Genomic DNA, 17,163 nt, shown 5'->3' with positions numbered 1-17,163 from the left:
TTGAGAGTCCTGTCTGCTCTCGAAATGTCATTACTACTTGGGAACCAGACCGGCGTCTCTTCGGCTAGAACTCCGGCTAGCACGAGTTGCTCTCTTTACCATCGCCACTGACGAACTGGAGAACCAGCGGCCTGCAAAATGGCTTCTACGAGTAATGTAATTCGATGAAAAGCACATCGCTCCATTTGGCACACCCAATCCGTGGGTGCGTCGGTTGATCCGCTACATTTCGTTCGTTAATCGATCGAACCGAGATCGAGGGGTTCGAGGTTTGGTCTAGAGGTTGGTTTGTGCTTGATTAAAAGTCCTCTCGTCACGAGCACGGGGCACGGCACACGAGTAACTCTTTGCGTCACGACGACGACGACGACGACGATGACGAGGGCCACCAGCGGGTTAAAGCCTCGTCACCTTCCGGACCGGTAGCTCCAAGTCCGTATCGTCAGTGACGGAAAACTCTTGGTCGTCGCTGCTACTGCTCGGTACCGTCGGTCGCCGTCCGTTCTGCATCGTACGTCCGTTCGCCACATTGGTTGCCGCTGAAAGCTGAGTCGGCGGCGACGACAACGACGACGACGGTTGCCGCTGGATACCAGCTACAGTAACTGCAGCATCGCTGGTACTGATCCGGTTCACCGATGTATCCGTGGTAGCCATGGAGACGGAGGCTGCAGCAATCGTGGCGTTACGCGATGATTTACGACAACAGCGTCTACCGCAGCAACCGGGATCGTCCTTCTCCTCCTCCGTCGTCGTCGCACGTCGGCAGCCACAGCATAACCGTTCGCTTAACCGCGCACCCAGCTTTTTCATCGACTCACGGAACCCATTGTGCCACCAGGCGTACACGATCGGGTTGAGGAGACTGTTGGCGAAGCCAAGGATGGCGAGGGGGCTTGCGATGGCGAACTGGAGCCCCCGGCACAGTTCCTCTTGTGTGACCGGATTGCACGCTACGAACATGATGCTCGCGATGAAGTACGGTACCCAGGTCACGACGAAGCTGCCCGTCGTAAACATCACCACCTTTACCGCTTTCCACTTCGTGGGACCTCGGATGCTACTACCGCTTCTGCTGGTCGTCGTCGTCGTTGTTGTTGTCGTGGGGGTGGCCACTGGTTCGTTGCCACCCTCCTCGAAGGTGGATTTGGATCGTTTGGCGCCACGGCGTGGACCACAGGAACAACCGCAGCGTGGCCAGCGGAAGCACAGGCAACCACCGGCACGTTCCGTCGGACGTAACCGTTCATCTTCGTTCCCGACCTGCTGCTCGGTATCGGAGTGGCTCGCGGTGGGACGTGGCGTCGTCGTCGTCGTCGCAGTCGTTGGGATGACACTCAAGCTGCCGGTGGATGCACCACTTGCAGCAGCAGTGGCAGCAGCACCACCACGGAATAGCCTCAGATTGCCGGTCTGGACACCGCGCAGTTCCCGGGAGGCTTTCTTCAGTTGGCTTACGCGTCGCAACGCTTTACGCAGGATGATGCTGTAAAGGATGATGACGAGCAGTATCGGTAGGAAGCCGGCCACCGAGGTCAGAATGACGAGGGGTGGTGGTGCGAGGCGGATGAACCAACACGTACGGCCCTGGTCGGTGTCACCCCGCCATCCGAAGGCCGGCAGAAACCCAATGACCGCACCTGCGGATGACGATTAGGGGATTGGTGAGGTCAGGTGAAATGGAACAAGAGGAGGAGTAGGAGATGGAATTGGCTGCACATACCGATAAGCCAGGTAGCACTGATTAGTAGACGGGCCCGGGTACGGGTCAGATAGCGTTGATACTGAAGACCGTACACGATGTAGAGATAGCGATCGAGCGCTATCAAACCGACACTGTACACCGACACTAGCGACGCGGACACAATTAGACCTGTAAAGAGAGCGAGACAGAGCGAGAGAGAGAGAGAAATTAGGGAATGAATGGATCTTTGCAGCGGCTACTTGGATCGCATTTCGGAGCGAAACGATTGATGTGCAAAAGTTACAGGAACATCGAAGCATCAAACGCATTACATCGATGCTGCCTGATGTTACGATGTATCAATGTGTTCGAATTCCACGTTTGGCAGTTCTGTGGCATGTATGTCTGATGTCGATTGGAATCGTCTGACGCATTAGATGACGGTACATCGGAATCTGAATCGGGACGTTGCTGCAGGTCATCACCGCTCGCAATGGCCGCTGGCTGGCTGGCTCGCTAATTAACTGTATTGGAATTGCGATTCGTGGCGCCGACTCGTGATCGTTGTTTAATGGTGGATGGTGCAATGGTGCGCTTGTGTAATGGCCACCGGGAAAGCGTGGAAGCTGCGCTCACTGGGAACAAAATCTCTCCCGAAAATGGTGGCAGAACGGCATAATTTGCAATTCGTTAGGTTGTTTCGGTTTTGTTTGGGAGTTTAGTTCGACATCAGCGCGGAACAATCGAACAACGAATGTGTAATTCAATTGCAACATGTGTGCCCGGTTCGTAGTACATAAATTTTAATGCGAATTCGGGCGCTCAATTGATCGACGCTTTCAATTGATTGAGGGACGAACGGCAACCCGTGGTCGCACTGGGAACGTTTTATTGGAATTGAACACTTGTTTCACGAGAATTCAGCCGAACAAGAGAGAACATTTTGATGGTAATTTAGGGGAATTTTCTCAATTTAATTTGAGACAATGGCGTGTAGCATTTTGCTCAAATTACAAAGCCATAACATGGTGTCATTATTCGAGGAATTTTTGTGTCCAAAGAAAGTTTGGAGGGACAATCGTGCAGCGAATAAAGTTTTAGGCACGCTCTTCTGGAATTAATTTACAAGAGCTTGTTAGCATATTCCAGAAGCTATCGTTACATAAAAAATCACCAAACTGCTTTGTGGTGTTCTTTTTGAAAGGTGTCCGTCGCCTACAGTATTGTGCTTCTACTACATCTTGATGAATTCCTAAAATATCGTCAACTAAACGCCAGGTATTTGAAATACTTCAGTTACTATTCCCTATTTCATTTCATTATTCTCCATTTATACTCCATACCAATTCGATACTGAACATGGAGAAGAGTATACACAAACATCTCGTATTGAATCATAAATCTGAGCTGTAAAATGTATTACACCGCTATATTCGTTTCGTGTTTCACTCCAGAAGATCCATTAGGTAGATTGTTTTTCAGTGTGAAGCAAGAGAGAGCAAACATTGAGCAACTAAATAATTGACAATTTGTAAAATTCAATTCATATATCAATCTCTTACAGCTGAACCATTAGCCGGCCTATCTAAAGTGGTTCAAAAGATAGTTCAAAATGGCCTACAATCGATTACAATGTCAGCACCTCACATGATGTGATTTTTTTTGATTAGTATGTTTAATCGATCATTAAAAGCGAAAAAAGATGCCTTGAAATGATAATGATGATGATGCATACCAATTAATCGACTGCTTTCAAAGTTAAATACCGTCAGTGAAAGTATCACTTTAATGTCCAAATGTTGTTTTTTGATTTAAAATATTATACCCCAAAGTATAATACACCTACTTCGGACCTGATGTCTACGTTGTCATTTATTATTTTATGATTTCATGGAACTGGGCACCTATCCGATGAGTTTTATTTGCTTTCGATAAACTTTACAGAGCCTGCCCGGGGAATCTGTGCTCAGTGTGGTTATTTCAATTTGTCTGTTGACTCAACATACGGATGAACTTTTCCATTAGTACACACCGCACCATTGATCTGATCGATCGCTTCTGATAGCGCGCTCGAGAGAGAGAAAGAGAGAGAAGGAGAGAATGTGTAGGTCAGCAGCAACTGCAGCACTCATAGTGTGTTTCTATAATTACGTAGAGTGTTTTCTTGTTGGTGATGGAAATTGCTGGCAAATTTGTTTCCACTCTCCTTCGTTCCCCCAAAAACGTGTTGCTTTATGAGGTGCGATGAGATGAGATGTAGTGTACTTGGAGCAGCTCTCATCGAAAAGTGATAGTTACTCGATTGTATGTAGCACTGATTGATGCTGAACATGTGCGCTCCTCACGAACACGATGCTCTGTTCACTCCATTAACCAAAAACCAAAGCCCCCGATGGTGAGAGAGAACGTTTCCCTTCACCACAACCAACACCAACACCACCGCCAGTCACCGCTAGTCGGCCAATAGCCAATCGAGTTTCGAATTCCCGTGGTGGTGAATTGCAGCAGAAAATAAATAAAAGCGCCCAAACTATTGGCAGCCGCATTGGCATATTGGGGTATAGTGCACTCTCGAGCCGCTCGCCCGCCGCACTCCGCGGGCGAATAAACAATCGGTTGGTCCGCGGAACGCCGAAAAATGCTTTTTGGACGAAGTTTCTTCACCGCCCGTCCGGCCAGGACCATTCATTTTCCAATCCAACATGCCAGTTTCAGTTCGTACCGCGAGCGAACTATAGCAGGCCCTCTACAGCAGAGAGAGCTAGAAAGTGAAAGAGAAACAGAGAGAGAGATAGAAAGAGAGAGAGCACGTGAGGCGCTAGAGTAGAGAACTGTCCAAAAGGATTTGTTGATTTAGAACAGTTTTTGGAAACAGTTTAGTTCAACCAACGAACCAAAACTTTCTAGCGGTGCAACTACGAGCAATGCTCTGGCCGCGCGGTTCTCCGACGACTCCGACGCACCATTTTCCAAGGGCACCACCACCGTCCCTCCCCCCTCCCCCCACCGTTTTGCGGGAAAAGGAAGCGGAAAGACGAAACTATTTTTAGGGGTTCTGGTAGGAAGGGCGCACAGTCACGCCGTCACCAGGGAGAGGTGGTATCCGATCAACGTCGAAACCGGATTCACACGGTAACACACACTAACACACACACACAGACTCATCACGAGCTGGATGCGTGATTAAGTTTGCTATCGTGGTAGAAAGGGGGTGGAGGCATCATGCGGTTGACATGTGTTTGCCATGTTTTCCCGGAAAACTTGCTGCTCGCGAGAGAGAGAGAGCGAGAGGGCCGCTGCGCCATCATTTATGCTTGCTAATAAAGATCCTAAAGACTTCATTGTGGAGAGAGGACGGCGAGCGGTCGAGGCAGGGGGGAGCTTCACCGGAAACCGGAGCTCATCGGGTGCCGTTTGACGTTTGGTTGCTACCCTCGTTGCTGCTGCTGCTGCTGCAGCCAAGTTGAGGTTTGAGATTCCGGCATTTCCGGCGAAGCTGCAACCGACGAAGCAGCTGACAATGCATAGTAGGCTGCGCGCACTGGGAAGCCATTGTTCGAAGCGAAACCGCTGCAAGGTCGTTTTGGTCCTTGGTTTGTACCAAGATGAGCACGATGAGCGTGGATGGATAATTAAAAGATGCAACCGTAGGCTTATTAGGGTGCATAATTTGAAATAATTAATCATACGACGACACATCACGCCATCATGCCAACCGCCCATCGTCATCATCAGCGCGGTTCTGCTTGTATCTCATCTCGTCTCTCGTCACTGGCTGCCGCTGCTGCTAACGTCATGAACACGACACGCGACACTGAACTGAAGCCTGGAAAACCCTTCCTACACACACTCACACACGTACATAGATACGGACACATACGGTATGTTTGCGCGAAGATGAAGTAGAAAGACATTCTGCTGAATAATTACCCGGCTTCAAACCGTCGCCACCGCCGAGCGCACGTCACGAAGGTGGCAAAGGTCATACAGAAATATATTAATTCTCATCCACTCGGCCCCGGGCGTACGGTCCCGCAGGGAGGGATCCTTGGTCTTCATCTCATTGCTGCTCCACCAATGGACTCGACTTCTCTCTGATCTCGTGCTATGACATATTATTCATTTCTCATGAGAAAGTCACCTGCAAGGGGGGTAAAGGGTGGGAAGAGGGGGGAGGGGACACCAACAGCACCGAGTGAGACGGCGCGACGACCTCAGCTTCTCCGCGGTAACTTTCGGTTCCGCACCGTCCTTGGTAACTGGTCGTCGACATCCTTCCCCGCCTAATGGCCTCGAGTATGTTTATTGCTTAGCTCAGCGTGAACCTCGTGGCCCCCCCACATGTTTTGGGGGTACGGTTCATAAATAAGGCTTATAATGGGCTCGATCCCCGGTCACCGGGTTGCTCTGCTACTGGACCACATTTTCGAGATGCGGACCAGCTCCGGCTAATGCCGTTATTTTTTCTCGTTGTGGAGTCTTACGGATATGGTTCAAAGGGAGCAGTTGGCGTTTTAGTCCGTTAATCAGCTCGAAATCGAACGGACGGCTCGTGCGGTGACCACCGGTTTATGATTGGCACCGTTGCGCACTCCATGCTCCAGTAATCGCCGATTGTCCGGATACGGTAAAGGCCACCCTTGGATTGGGTGACAACCGAATACCAAACCGTCACGGATTGAACGTTGGTTTTTTTTTTGGTTGAGGGAGAGAATATGACCGTGCAACGCATGGTCCATTTGGTGACAATATTTAATGCTGACTATAGGTCCTGCACGAGGTCTGCCACCAGCGTAAATCGCGTGGAAAGTAGCGGCCGGGAAAAAAACGCCGACAAAACTGGTTAAATGTTGCACCGCAGGATACGAAGCGCGATTGCATTTTTCATTTTGACCACTTTCTCGCAAACACTCTAACGGGAATGATGGCCACCACCGTGATGGTGGTGGTCACGCGCTGACCGCCGCCGTCGTCGTCGTCGTCGTCGATCAAAACTCAATCATTCGAACGTAAATTGATCGATCGTTCGATGGCGAATATGATCCGCTCTAATGCGATAATTTTCGTTTCGGTTTCGTCACCGGGCACCGGCCACACGGATCGATGGCGTGGTGCTGCTTGCTGGTGACGTGGTGTGGCGTGGCGTGGCTTTGGTTGGAGGAAGGGAAAACCGCTATTCATACCTATCATCAGCGCGCAGTTGTCCTCGCCGCGTAGCTCGCGCGGTGCGTACTGACCGTAGATTACCGCAAAGCCCGTCAGTAGGTCCGAGACGGCCACGTTACCGAGGAACATGTAGGTCGTGTATGGTTGCTGGCCTGTCAACGGGGAAGGGAAGGAAAGAAGAAGCGGAAATGATCGGATTAAAATGGATTTTCTATTTCGTAACAAACGCACCGCAACACCGCACCGGGCCGTGTCCTCACGGTTCTATGCATCATCGGTTGCCATGGAAATGGGTGGATGGGAAAGGATGAAATTGGAATGCTGTGGCTGGATTGTTTTGTTTTGCTGATTTTTTATACTTTTCAATCAAGCGCCCAATCAAAGTGGAATTTAGTGCGAAATGGGAAAACTGGTTTTACTGTTTTTGTTTGCTCTGGCTTTGGTCAGTAAAATGTACACATGTGGCAGGGAAGCATAAAAATAATCCAAACCGCATCATGAACCGCCGCTCGGCCAGTTGAGATGGTAAACCGCACTTAATTAGCTCGAGCGCACGCAATTCGATACGTTGAATTGGTAATGGGAGTGTGTTGGAGTTGGTCACCGCCGATAATGGTTTATTGGTAAATATTGGGGTGCTGGGGTGTTCGATGCATGTCATTCGTTTGTGGAAAGTGTTCCATTTCAGATATCAGAGAGGATTTTACAAATGTTTCAAACTACTTTGCTCCGCTGCTGGCCGTAAAGCTAAGCCTTGGTTAATCGATCAACCTATAGGCCCCTCGGATCTGATTAGCGCTACACTAGTTAGCTTAATTGGGAAACGTATTATTACGTGTTAATTAGATCGAATTGGCGAATATGTTTGTAGGTCTTTCGGGGGGCCTGAGTTTCATTTCTGCAATAGAACACAATTTACATAACAGCTACCGTTCTAGCGAGAAGTATTTTGCCATATTTGTTTGTTATACACTATGTTTCGTAGGCGATTTTTTGAGTAGAATATTGGAGATGGTATTATCTTTGGTGTAGTGGCAAATATGTTTTTTCGAATTTAATTCACATTCAACCATAACGAATTATAAATCAAGTCCAAGTATATAAAAATCAAGTCAATCAATGGATCTATGAAAATATCAGCTGAGAAAGCTTGTGACATCTTAGCTACAAAATGGATCCTAGCGTTAATAATCGTCTGTCTGGGTGAAAAATTAGGCAGAAATAAATTTTGTTTACTCCAGAAGTCACAAGCATTCGTTTTTCAGGAATACTTATATTGGGACGTTTCGTCAGCACATCTCAATGGTCTGTATAGTCTTGAGTTTCTAATCTTTTGGAATTTTAGAAAATGAATACATTTGATGGATCGTGGATAAGCGTGGATCGAGAATTGTACTACTGTGCCATCCATTTACAAATGGTAAATAAGTAGAAAAAGTAGAAATATTTGAAATTGACGCTTTAAAAAGAATCATATTAATAATAACATTCAATCATTCTATGAAGAACAGAAGAGATCGGTAATTAAAAGAGAAATGACTGTTACGCCATTGCAACTAACGTCGTTTTTGCAACAAGTTTGATTGATCCAAAAGATTGCTTTGTTTGGGATGAAAAATTCATTTCCAGAACGGATTCAGCGAAGTGTCCTTTTTATACTCATCACATTGCTCTGACCTGTACCACCATGGCTGCTACCACTGGCTGGCTCATCAGTGGTAGCTTGAATAAGCTTTCTGCACAATCTGCAATCTCGTTCATGCTGCAAGCGCTGAACGGGATTTTAATTAAAAAACATCCGCCCCAGCCCAAAGAGGGAATGTCTGTGCTGTGAAGTCCAAATACGGCTAGACTGGATGCGGATGAAAAACCGAATAAACTCCAACGGCTGGACGCCGATTGCATTCCAGCACGGCTCTGTACCGCGCCGAGCACTCGGCGCACGGGGTAATTAATTAGCGAAACTTTGAGCTCCTTCACGCTGTGTGTGTGTGTGTGTGTTTGAGTGTTGTGTATGTTGAGCGATGTCGCGATGGAATTTGTTCCAAGAGGAAAAGTTTTTCCCAAGAAAAACACATTTCCTGTGACCCCTTCAGACGCGCGAAACGAACCTTGAGCCACGTGCCACGTGCCCGTGTCCGTTTATCCTTCCCCAGAGCTTTTTGATTAACGCGACCAACCGTTAGTCGCTGGTACAACCGGCAATGGTTGTAGTGAGTGTTTGGGGGAGGGATTTCGAGAAAAACAAAGCACTCCGTGACCTCGAAAAGTATCAAATGAAACTGTTTTCGGCGATTAAAAAGCAAAAAATAAGCGAGAGAGAGCGAGAGAGAGAGAGAGAGAGAGAGCAAGAGAGAGAGAGAGAAAGAGAGAGAGAGAAAGGAGGAGAGACAGAGAGATCCTAAACCTTCATTACTGAGACCTTCAATGAAAAGCATAAAACCCTCATTTCCCCTCGGAGGTATCCATCGATCGAAGGAAGGATGCAGGAAATGGCCTGCGGACAGCGCAGGGTCCGCAATGAGGTCGAGGGCGACCGCGACCGCGAGCTCACCTTTGCGTAGCAGCAAAACGCAGGACACGACGACGATCAGGTTAAGCAGAATGATGACGGAACCGAGCAGCGGAATGAAGATGTCGTAGAGCAGCAGCGTCGCCTCCTCGCTGGCGCTCAGCGTCGTGACGGAATCGGAGGTGGTGGTCGGGGGTGCCATCGGATCGAACCACCAGTCCACCCGCTGCGGTGGCCGGACGTAGTAAAAGTATCGGATTCGCTCGTAATCATCGTAGTTTTTTATCTGCGCCTTCACCATGCCTTGCGCCGCTCTCCTGCGCTCCGCGTTGTCCTCTCGTCCCTCTGGTTGCTATTGTTTACTTGTCCGCACAGATTCTTGGATGCGCAGTAGGCAGCCGACCGTTTGCTGTTACCTTTGGCCAGGCCAGCCTGCAAGTATACAAAAATAGAAATCAAACATTAATTGCATTCTCCGTACGGTAAATTATTTGCTGTCGTCCGGCCTTCAGCGGCCACCGGGAGTCCGGAGATGAAAGCTTTTTAATGAATAATGGTTGGGTTGGAAAAAAGTAAAGTGGCCAGAGTGGCTATGACGATCTCCTTCATTGTCGTCATGGCAATCGCTTCGTGTTCTTCGGCCACATGAAAACGAACCAGAGCCGTCGGCCCAGCAGAGGGCGTGATGGATGCAATTTGTGCCCATTTACCAGGAATGCATTTGCCAGCCAGGGAAAGGGCAGGATTGGATAAGGAAGTGGCCAGCTGGCCAGGGAGAATCGGGCCAGCCTTTCGGTAATGTCCATTCTCCACCTGTCATCGACCGAACTTGGCCCAACGTTGGGTTGGCTGTTGAAGTGTTGAAATGTTTTTAGTTTCCCGATTTTCCCGCTCCACGCTACCAGATTCTGTCGGCCCTGTCGACATCATGGGAGTGCAATTCCATGTCGAACAATGGCCGTCATCGTCATCGTCGTCGTCGTAGTTGCCGGTACACTGCATTCGAGCAGATGAAAATTTAATTAAACGAAAATGAAATAATGACCGCACTGTCTCGTTCCGGATGCTGGAGAAGCTTTTGAGGAATGAGGGTGTGTGCGGGAGGGTGGTACTTGGTTGAAGTGACGTGAAGACGGTGCGAATTGTGGTGTGGGTAGGGCAGGAAATGGTCACTTTACAGCTTAATACCGTAGACAAACTTGTGCAACGGAACTAAATTCGCAGCCGAGCCGACAGAGTATGGTTCGACCATGGACGGTCCATGGATGGCCGGCCGATGCTGCTGGATGTAGTTTGAGCGAGTTTTGATTAAGTTCTCGCTCAGCACCGGGCTCTGGCAGATGTACTTAATGGGCGGAAAAACAGGATAACTTCGGACAGTCTGTCTGTGTGACCGCGTGTGTGCGTGTGAAGAGTGAATACTGTATGATCTGGTATGGACGTGATGCTTGAAAAATCATCACACACCTAGCATGACCGGTGAGGATATTGGAGAAATGTTGAGTTCCAGGTAAACTGTGAGCGCAGAGCTTGGGCAGAGGAAACGGAAGTCATCAGACATCTTGCCGGTTACTAATTAGGCTGGTAACAGTGAACGAAATCCAAACATCTTTTACAATCAGTTAGAGCTATCTGTAGGTGGCTTTTGTATGGATGTTAGGATTATTAGTTTTCTTTGAACTGCTGTGTACATCGTAAAGATCAATTAGAGATCCCGGGGATAAAGTTTACTTGTGGACTTGAGATCGAATGGTGCAGCATAGCTTTAGCTACAACTTCCATCATTTTCAGTTGAAAACCACCTCCGGTCGATCGCTTAGAACGTTCTGATGCCGGGTTCCAAGTATATTTCGTTAGTTAGCTGACCAACTTGACTATTCAGGGAATCTGTGGTGGAGAATGACCGCAGGTGGTAGAGGAGGGTTTTTGGTTCAAACTCAACTTGGAAAATCACGAGTTTTAGTAGATTTTCAATCGAACCGAAGTGCTTTCGGAGACCAGTGGCGTTAAATGTAATTTGCTACTTGGAATCACGCAACCAAAGCCACTGAACCGGCTTTGTTGCTGCCAAAGTTTCTAGCGTGACGCGCGCTATATTGCACTTTCCATTAACAATTGCAGGAATAGCAATTGGAATCAATTTTCGAACGAAATGGAATTGTTCTCGATGGAGAGTCTTGCACGATGAAGTATCGAAAGTACCCTGATCAAAGTTAGATAAGTTGGACTGTATATTTGGATGTTTGAAGTGAAAGAGAAGTTTCGATTTCGAGTTTCTATGTACTTCCAGTAGTTCAGAGTTTTTTGAAGAAGTCACAGCAAATATGTCATGTATTGACATACATCACATTGAACATTGACATTGAAACGTAATAGTACGCCAGTTGGTATTAGCGGGGTGCGAAGAATCAGAAGTGATCATCCCTATATTTTTTGTTATGAATCGTTATTTCTATCGTATTGTTCAATCATATTTTCGCTGCACAACCGGTCATCGCTGTAACGATACATTGAAGTAACCAATAGTAATCCTACTGTTTCCCACTGCATCGGTTGCTAGCATGCATCCAAATGCTTAGCACGTTTTGCACCAGGAATTTTAATACCTTTTATTGCAATTTAATCGTTCAGTCAGGACGGGCCCGGAATTTATTTTACATTATTCCCGGCCCCGTTTCCCTCACTCTCAAACATACAATTGTTCTACCATTACCTACGGACTCTTCAGGTCGTTATCAATTAAGATCATTGAAATGATCGATTTATTTTGTTTAGAAAAGTTCTTTTTCAAAGAAATGTGTGATAGTTGATCGAAACTGAATGCTGTTTTGACACACTAAAAGATCCTTCAATTAGAAAGTAGCTTGTGAAGGCATTTCTTGGATTCATTTACGATTGTGCTACTCCAATTATTTATTATTGTGTGCTATTATATCGTTTGTGAAAAGGAATGTGCGAACCGTTTGTGAGCTCTCAATGGTACCGTAAACAGAAAACCATTGTTCTTTTTTTTTTCTGCCATTTCCTTCGTCAAAACAGTCCATGAGTGTTATTAAAGTCCTTCTGAGTCCTCTCTGCGATTGGTAATCGCTGATTGTTCTACCCATAGCATTTCCTAAGCGATGTACAAACCATCGAAATCAGGTTCCGACCGGGGCTGGACGTTGTGGTTAGATAGCTGAACGGAACTTTCCATAAAATGGCGCCCCACAATGTCAAGTGTCGCAATGTGGTCAGTTTTCGTAGTTCCTTCGTAAAAAGTTTAGGAAAAAAAAGAAGTCACCGCTTTAGATTGAAACCAATAGCCTTTGCCGTCAGCAACGACTCCCGGACGCTGCCAATGTCGATGGGGGCCAATCGGTAGAACTTTATTCATCGGCTCCGGGAGTGGAAAGCAGAGAGAGAGAGAGTGTCCGATGAACTCATTCCAAAATCAACACCACCGAGAACGGGGGGGGGGGGGGGGGGGGTCAGTTGGCCACTCGGACGAACTCGAATGGGGTCAATAAAGTGCGTGATTTAGGTTTTCCTCAGCTTTTCGCAGGCCCCGCGACAGAGCAGGGCCGCTTTCCCCCTTGCTAGTGGCGCCCTTTGGCACATACACATATACACACCGAGTCTTGGCAACTTGACTCGTTGCTTCACAGTGTGCCGTCGGTCGTCGTGAACATGAAATGTCCGCGGTACGAGGCTCGTAAAAAACGTTGAAATATTGCAACAGTGGCCACAGAGTCACGAAGTGTGCCCACCGTGTGCGGTAGTAAAGTGTGGCCACGTCGAAGGATACGCGAAGAAGCGCAATGCATATAGAAGTACCGCCATCCGTATCGAAGTGTCCCCGCAAGCACTCCCCGCAAAGTGTTTGCCGTAAGTTGTGGGGGTAAGTGAGGGGCTGCGTGAGAATTACGTCACTGTTCTGGATGGATCGCGTGGCTCGGGACCGCCGGAAGAGTTATACGCGTATCCGAGTGTTGCTGCTGAAGTGCCCGGAATCCAGCCGGATGTTTGCCCGGGTAGCCAACCAATTAGGCTGCTAGTGCGTTCGCTTCGACATTTGAACCGTCGTTACCATCGAACCGATGACTACCGATGGTCGTCCTTGGCTTGAGTGCTGTGCCCGGTGCGTTGAGTGGTGTCTCAATGATCCGAAAACAATAAGCAGCCAGCGCGAGCGTTGATGTACGCCATCGAATGGCGTGCATTAGCTAGAATGAATTCCGGAGTACCGGAGAGTACCAGTGAACTGCTGATTCTTTTTTCTTTTTTGTAACGAGGCCACGCAGTCTAACCACCTGAGGGCAAGAAGACCTCATTCAACGGACTCATCGGACCACGGGTGTGCCGAACCGTGGCACAATCACTCTTTTAATTGATTCGCCTTCCAGCCATCCGTTCGCGATGACTGGCACAAATGAGGTTAGATCCTGCAAATACAGATTCAGATTCGATTCGACGCAACGTACGCAACGTAACGTAGTAACCATGTTCCGGGCCCATTATGCTTTACCGTTCCGCAGGAAGCCTGGTGCTTAGCTAATGGAAGGGATGCCGGACGAATGGTAATTGGTCGCGGAAGTGCGCCGGTCCGCTACGCCGTTAGCAATTTATGGAATGCTCCTGATGCATGTATTAGCAGTAATGGGTAATGGCATTCCCATCGTTTCACTCGACCCACGCACTAGATTATTGGCCACTGGAACCACTGGGAAAGGGGGATCTGATTTGATACACTCGTTGGATCCGCCATAACACGATCAGTACCCTCACCTTATATTTAGATAGCTCGCAAAGCCATCAAGCCTACTAGATAGCTGGACCGATGTCTCTCACTTACAGAATACTGGTGTTACGGTTTACAACGCAAAGCCAAGCGAATCCATCACTACGCATCACTACTTCATCTGGTACAGGTCGATGGCGGTTCCCACGGCGTGATGTCAAACGTTCACCGTAATCGTAATCCCTTTTCAATCAATTTCACGAACGAAGGTACCGGCGAACCCTTCGGTCACTGTTTGCTGCGGGTCTTATCTGTAGTTCGGGGGGCCCAGTAGCTCCCGGCACGCTGGTACGCAACACTAGAATCACTAAATAATCCACATAATTCGCCACATTCGTGGCCACAAATTTACGAAGCTAATGGGGACTAGGTCTTGGCCTTTTTCACACACACACACACACACACACGACCCGTCGTGTCACATATCGAGAGACTCACGTTTGAAGGTGTGTCCGGTGGTGGATGCCACTCGTCGTCGCCGTCGTCGTTATCAAATTCTCCCATTGCCGGCCCATGATTATGGCCAATCACTGCACATTATTCGATTCCAGCGATCGACGACGACGCACAACACGCGACGACAACGGAGCGCACCACGAGATGCGAACGATCGATCGCGCCTGCACGCATGATACTGAGAGCGCCAACCGCTAGAAGATCGATCATCTCATCATCAATTCCTCAAAAATACTCTTCCGAACAGTGAAGACTGCTTGTTGTTGGTTGCGGAACTTGTTTCTGGGCAGACGCTCATTCCGCGCGAAGGTAGTTAACACGGGGTAAGGGGGTGGAAGCGATGTTTGATGAGAATAAATTCGAAATGTAAATATTTACCCAACGTAGCGGGGGCTGGGGCTGGGTGCAGGTGCCTGGTGGTCCGTAGTATATGCGCTCGCCGATGATTGAATTCCGCCTTTTTCCTCTTTCGAACTTCGGCGTCGCGCCAATTTGCGGTAGTCTGGGAGTCGCTGCGTGATGACTTCAACAGAAACACACAGACACACACACGGACACGGGCACTCAGACACTCGGAATCCCAAAATGTGTTAAAAAAAAAAACTATTGACTAAAGAAACGAGTAGAGAACGTTGGGGCTGCTGCTACTTGGATCAACGATTCCTTTTTAGCACATTCATTGTGGGCGCGTGGCGCAAACTTGGGTGTGTGAGGGGTAGTGGGGGGTACTTGAATGTTGAGAAACACCACCAGCAGACACTCCTGCTTCTAGACATTGGTTCTGTCGCACGAATAAGACACCAAGACACGCGTTTAACTCTACGATTCTCGGTTGCTGCCGAGTGCAGAGAGCAGCGAACGCAACGAAACCCTTGTTCTGACTGGCTAGCGGCGTTGCTGCTGCTGTTTCCCTCCGGGATGAGTTGACCCAAAACCGAGCTTAACACACCAAGACACACACACACTCTGCGTGCGGTGGTTCGCTCCATCGGATCGCAATCCGATGTTGAGCTCGACGATAAGATACGCGTTTTATCAATCACGCGGTAACGCTTTGGCGTCCATGAAATCACCGTCAAACGGGTGCGACTGACGATTCTCGATGCTTAATGTGACGTGCCGTGTATGGAATTGCATTTGCCGTTGGTGACACTCTGGTCTGTGGCCGGCTCGCTGGCAGTGGCTTAGTTATCAGCGGCAGCGGCCGTTTATCGATGGTTTGATGCACTGTGTTGTGGATACGAATCATCGCTTTCTCCGGGAAGTAACCGGAAGTTTAGTAAATTTGTCATCGATGAGCCTCTTGCAGGGGTGGATGTTAATTTGGGCCAAAACGGGGTAATTTTTGCAGAGTTTTTGTGACGAAACCGTTCAAAATTATTGTTTTTCAACTGAAGTCATATTATACCATCAGTTTTGAAGAACATTTTATTATATTTGTGGAAGATTTGTTATGAATTACGTCCATGGCATCGACGTGTCTGCAAAAATGTACTGTTTTCGGTGTCCATCGTTGCTGCGTGTTGGATCATCTCAAATAGACATCTCGATATTATTTGGACTATAAGTTTATCCCGGTTGCCCCAGGTGTAAAATTACTGTTTTTGCATTTTTTGGCCGCATCTTGAAGTTGGAAAAGTGAAGTGTGTTCATTGTTTCGAATCAATCAGTCTAGTAGTTTTTATACTACAATGGACATCACTTTTTAATTCGTCGGTTTTAGGGAAACACCTTCGTTGTCAATTTTACATTGATTGTTCCAAGTATTTGAAATCTGATTCGAACAACAAAAAATGCAAAAAAAAAACACTATAAAATACCTTAGCCGTCCCTTTTCATTGGCTCGGAAGTAATGCTTGATGTTGCTGAGGTTCAAGTTGAAGATGCTCAATTAATGTTGCCAATTACTGGCTTGAGTGGATTTGGAGAAGAGTTCCATTGAAATCCCACAGCACTGTGCCAATGTTACAGTCAATGACCACTAACTAACTTGGTTGATGAAGAAATGCCGAAGACGATGCACTGGCTGCTTATTAAAGTTCTTTTCGTTACAGTGATGTGATCAAGCTTTCTCTTCAAAACAAGATCCACACTGTACAAGTCATTGATCCAAAAGCTGCATTTACATTAAAAACTTGTATGTGCTTATCGTTGCCGAACGTAGCTAAAGTTGTATTGTGGACCTGGCAAACTGGTCGAAGTGACACTTCCGCTGGATTGCAATACGAAGGCTCTCTCTCTTTCTCTCTCTCTTTTCCTCTATCCCGGTCATTACATTACGTTGCTAATAGATTGATGGATTCAATAAATGACCGAAAGCGGCACTATGGCACACCTGACATCAGCACACGTGAACGGCGGCTCCATGAATCCGCCATACACGTCGGCATCGTCGCCAGAGTTCCCACTCCGGTGCTCTGGCCTGTGGCGGCGTTATGGACCAGCTGGCTAGTCAAGGCAAATCAAACAAAACGCTCTGTCGACCGGTTGGTTCTGTTCATCGTTTGAGTGGGTACACGATGTTGATCGCTTGGCCTAATCATTTATGCACACACAGCCGCGTTA

At 47.9% G+C, this 17,163-nt stretch overlaps 2 protein-coding genes across 3 annotated transcripts in view; one reads left to right on the top strand and one right to left on the bottom strand.

The window, feature by feature from the left end:
* Positions 1-17,163, top strand: part of LOC125959276 (uncharacterized) — a 48,834-nt gene that overhangs the window by 20,435 nt on the left and 11,236 nt on the right. The gene's annotated exons all lie outside the window — the stretch shown is intronic.
* LOC125958384 (5-hydroxytryptamine receptor 1A-like) lies at positions 91-15,255 on the bottom strand. 2 transcript variants are annotated; one of them, XM_049691681.1, is made up of 6 exons: positions 14,130-14,449; positions 13,870-14,064; positions 9,405-9,794; positions 6,868-7,002; positions 1,724-1,873; positions 91-1,640 (listed from the first exon to the last, which is right to left on the bottom strand). In XM_049691681.1, exons 3-6 carry the CDS (start codon positions 9,661-9,663, stop codon positions 397-399), a joined length of 1,788 nt encoding a protein of 595 aa, XP_049547638.1. In that variant the 5' UTR covers positions 9,664-9,794; positions 13,870-14,064; positions 14,130-14,449; the 3' UTR covers positions 91-396. The 2 variants fall into 2 exon arrangements, with proteins under 2 accessions (XP_049547638.1, XP_049547646.1); XM_049691689.1 differs by lacking the exons at positions 13,870-14,064; positions 14,130-14,449 and adding an exon at positions 14,977-15,255.

Source organism: Anopheles darlingi, chromosome 2 (assembly GCF_943734745.1).
Source record: "Anopheles darlingi chromosome 2, idAnoDarlMG_H_01, whole genome shotgun sequence".
NCBI lineage: Eukaryota > Metazoa > Arthropoda > Insecta > Diptera > Culicidae > Anopheles > Anopheles darlingi.
The sequence above is the reverse complement of the archived record's forward strand: the minus strand, read 5'-3'. Positions and strand labels throughout refer to the sequence as shown.

Excerpts from the sequence above, each read along its gene's own strand:
- LOC125958384 (XM_049691689.1), bottom strand. The coding sequence starts at position 9,663 with ATGGTGAAGGCGCAGATAAAAAACTACGATGATTACGAGCGAATCCGA. Across the intron at positions 7,003-9,404 it reads CGTTTTGCTGCTACGCAAAG|GCCAGCAACCATACACGACC; the intron begins GTGAGCTCGCGG and ends CCCCGTTGACAG. Across the intron at positions 1,874-6,867 it reads CAACTGCGCGCTGATGATAG|GTCTAATTGTGTCCGCGTCG; the intron begins GTATGAATAGCG and ends CTCTCTTTACAG.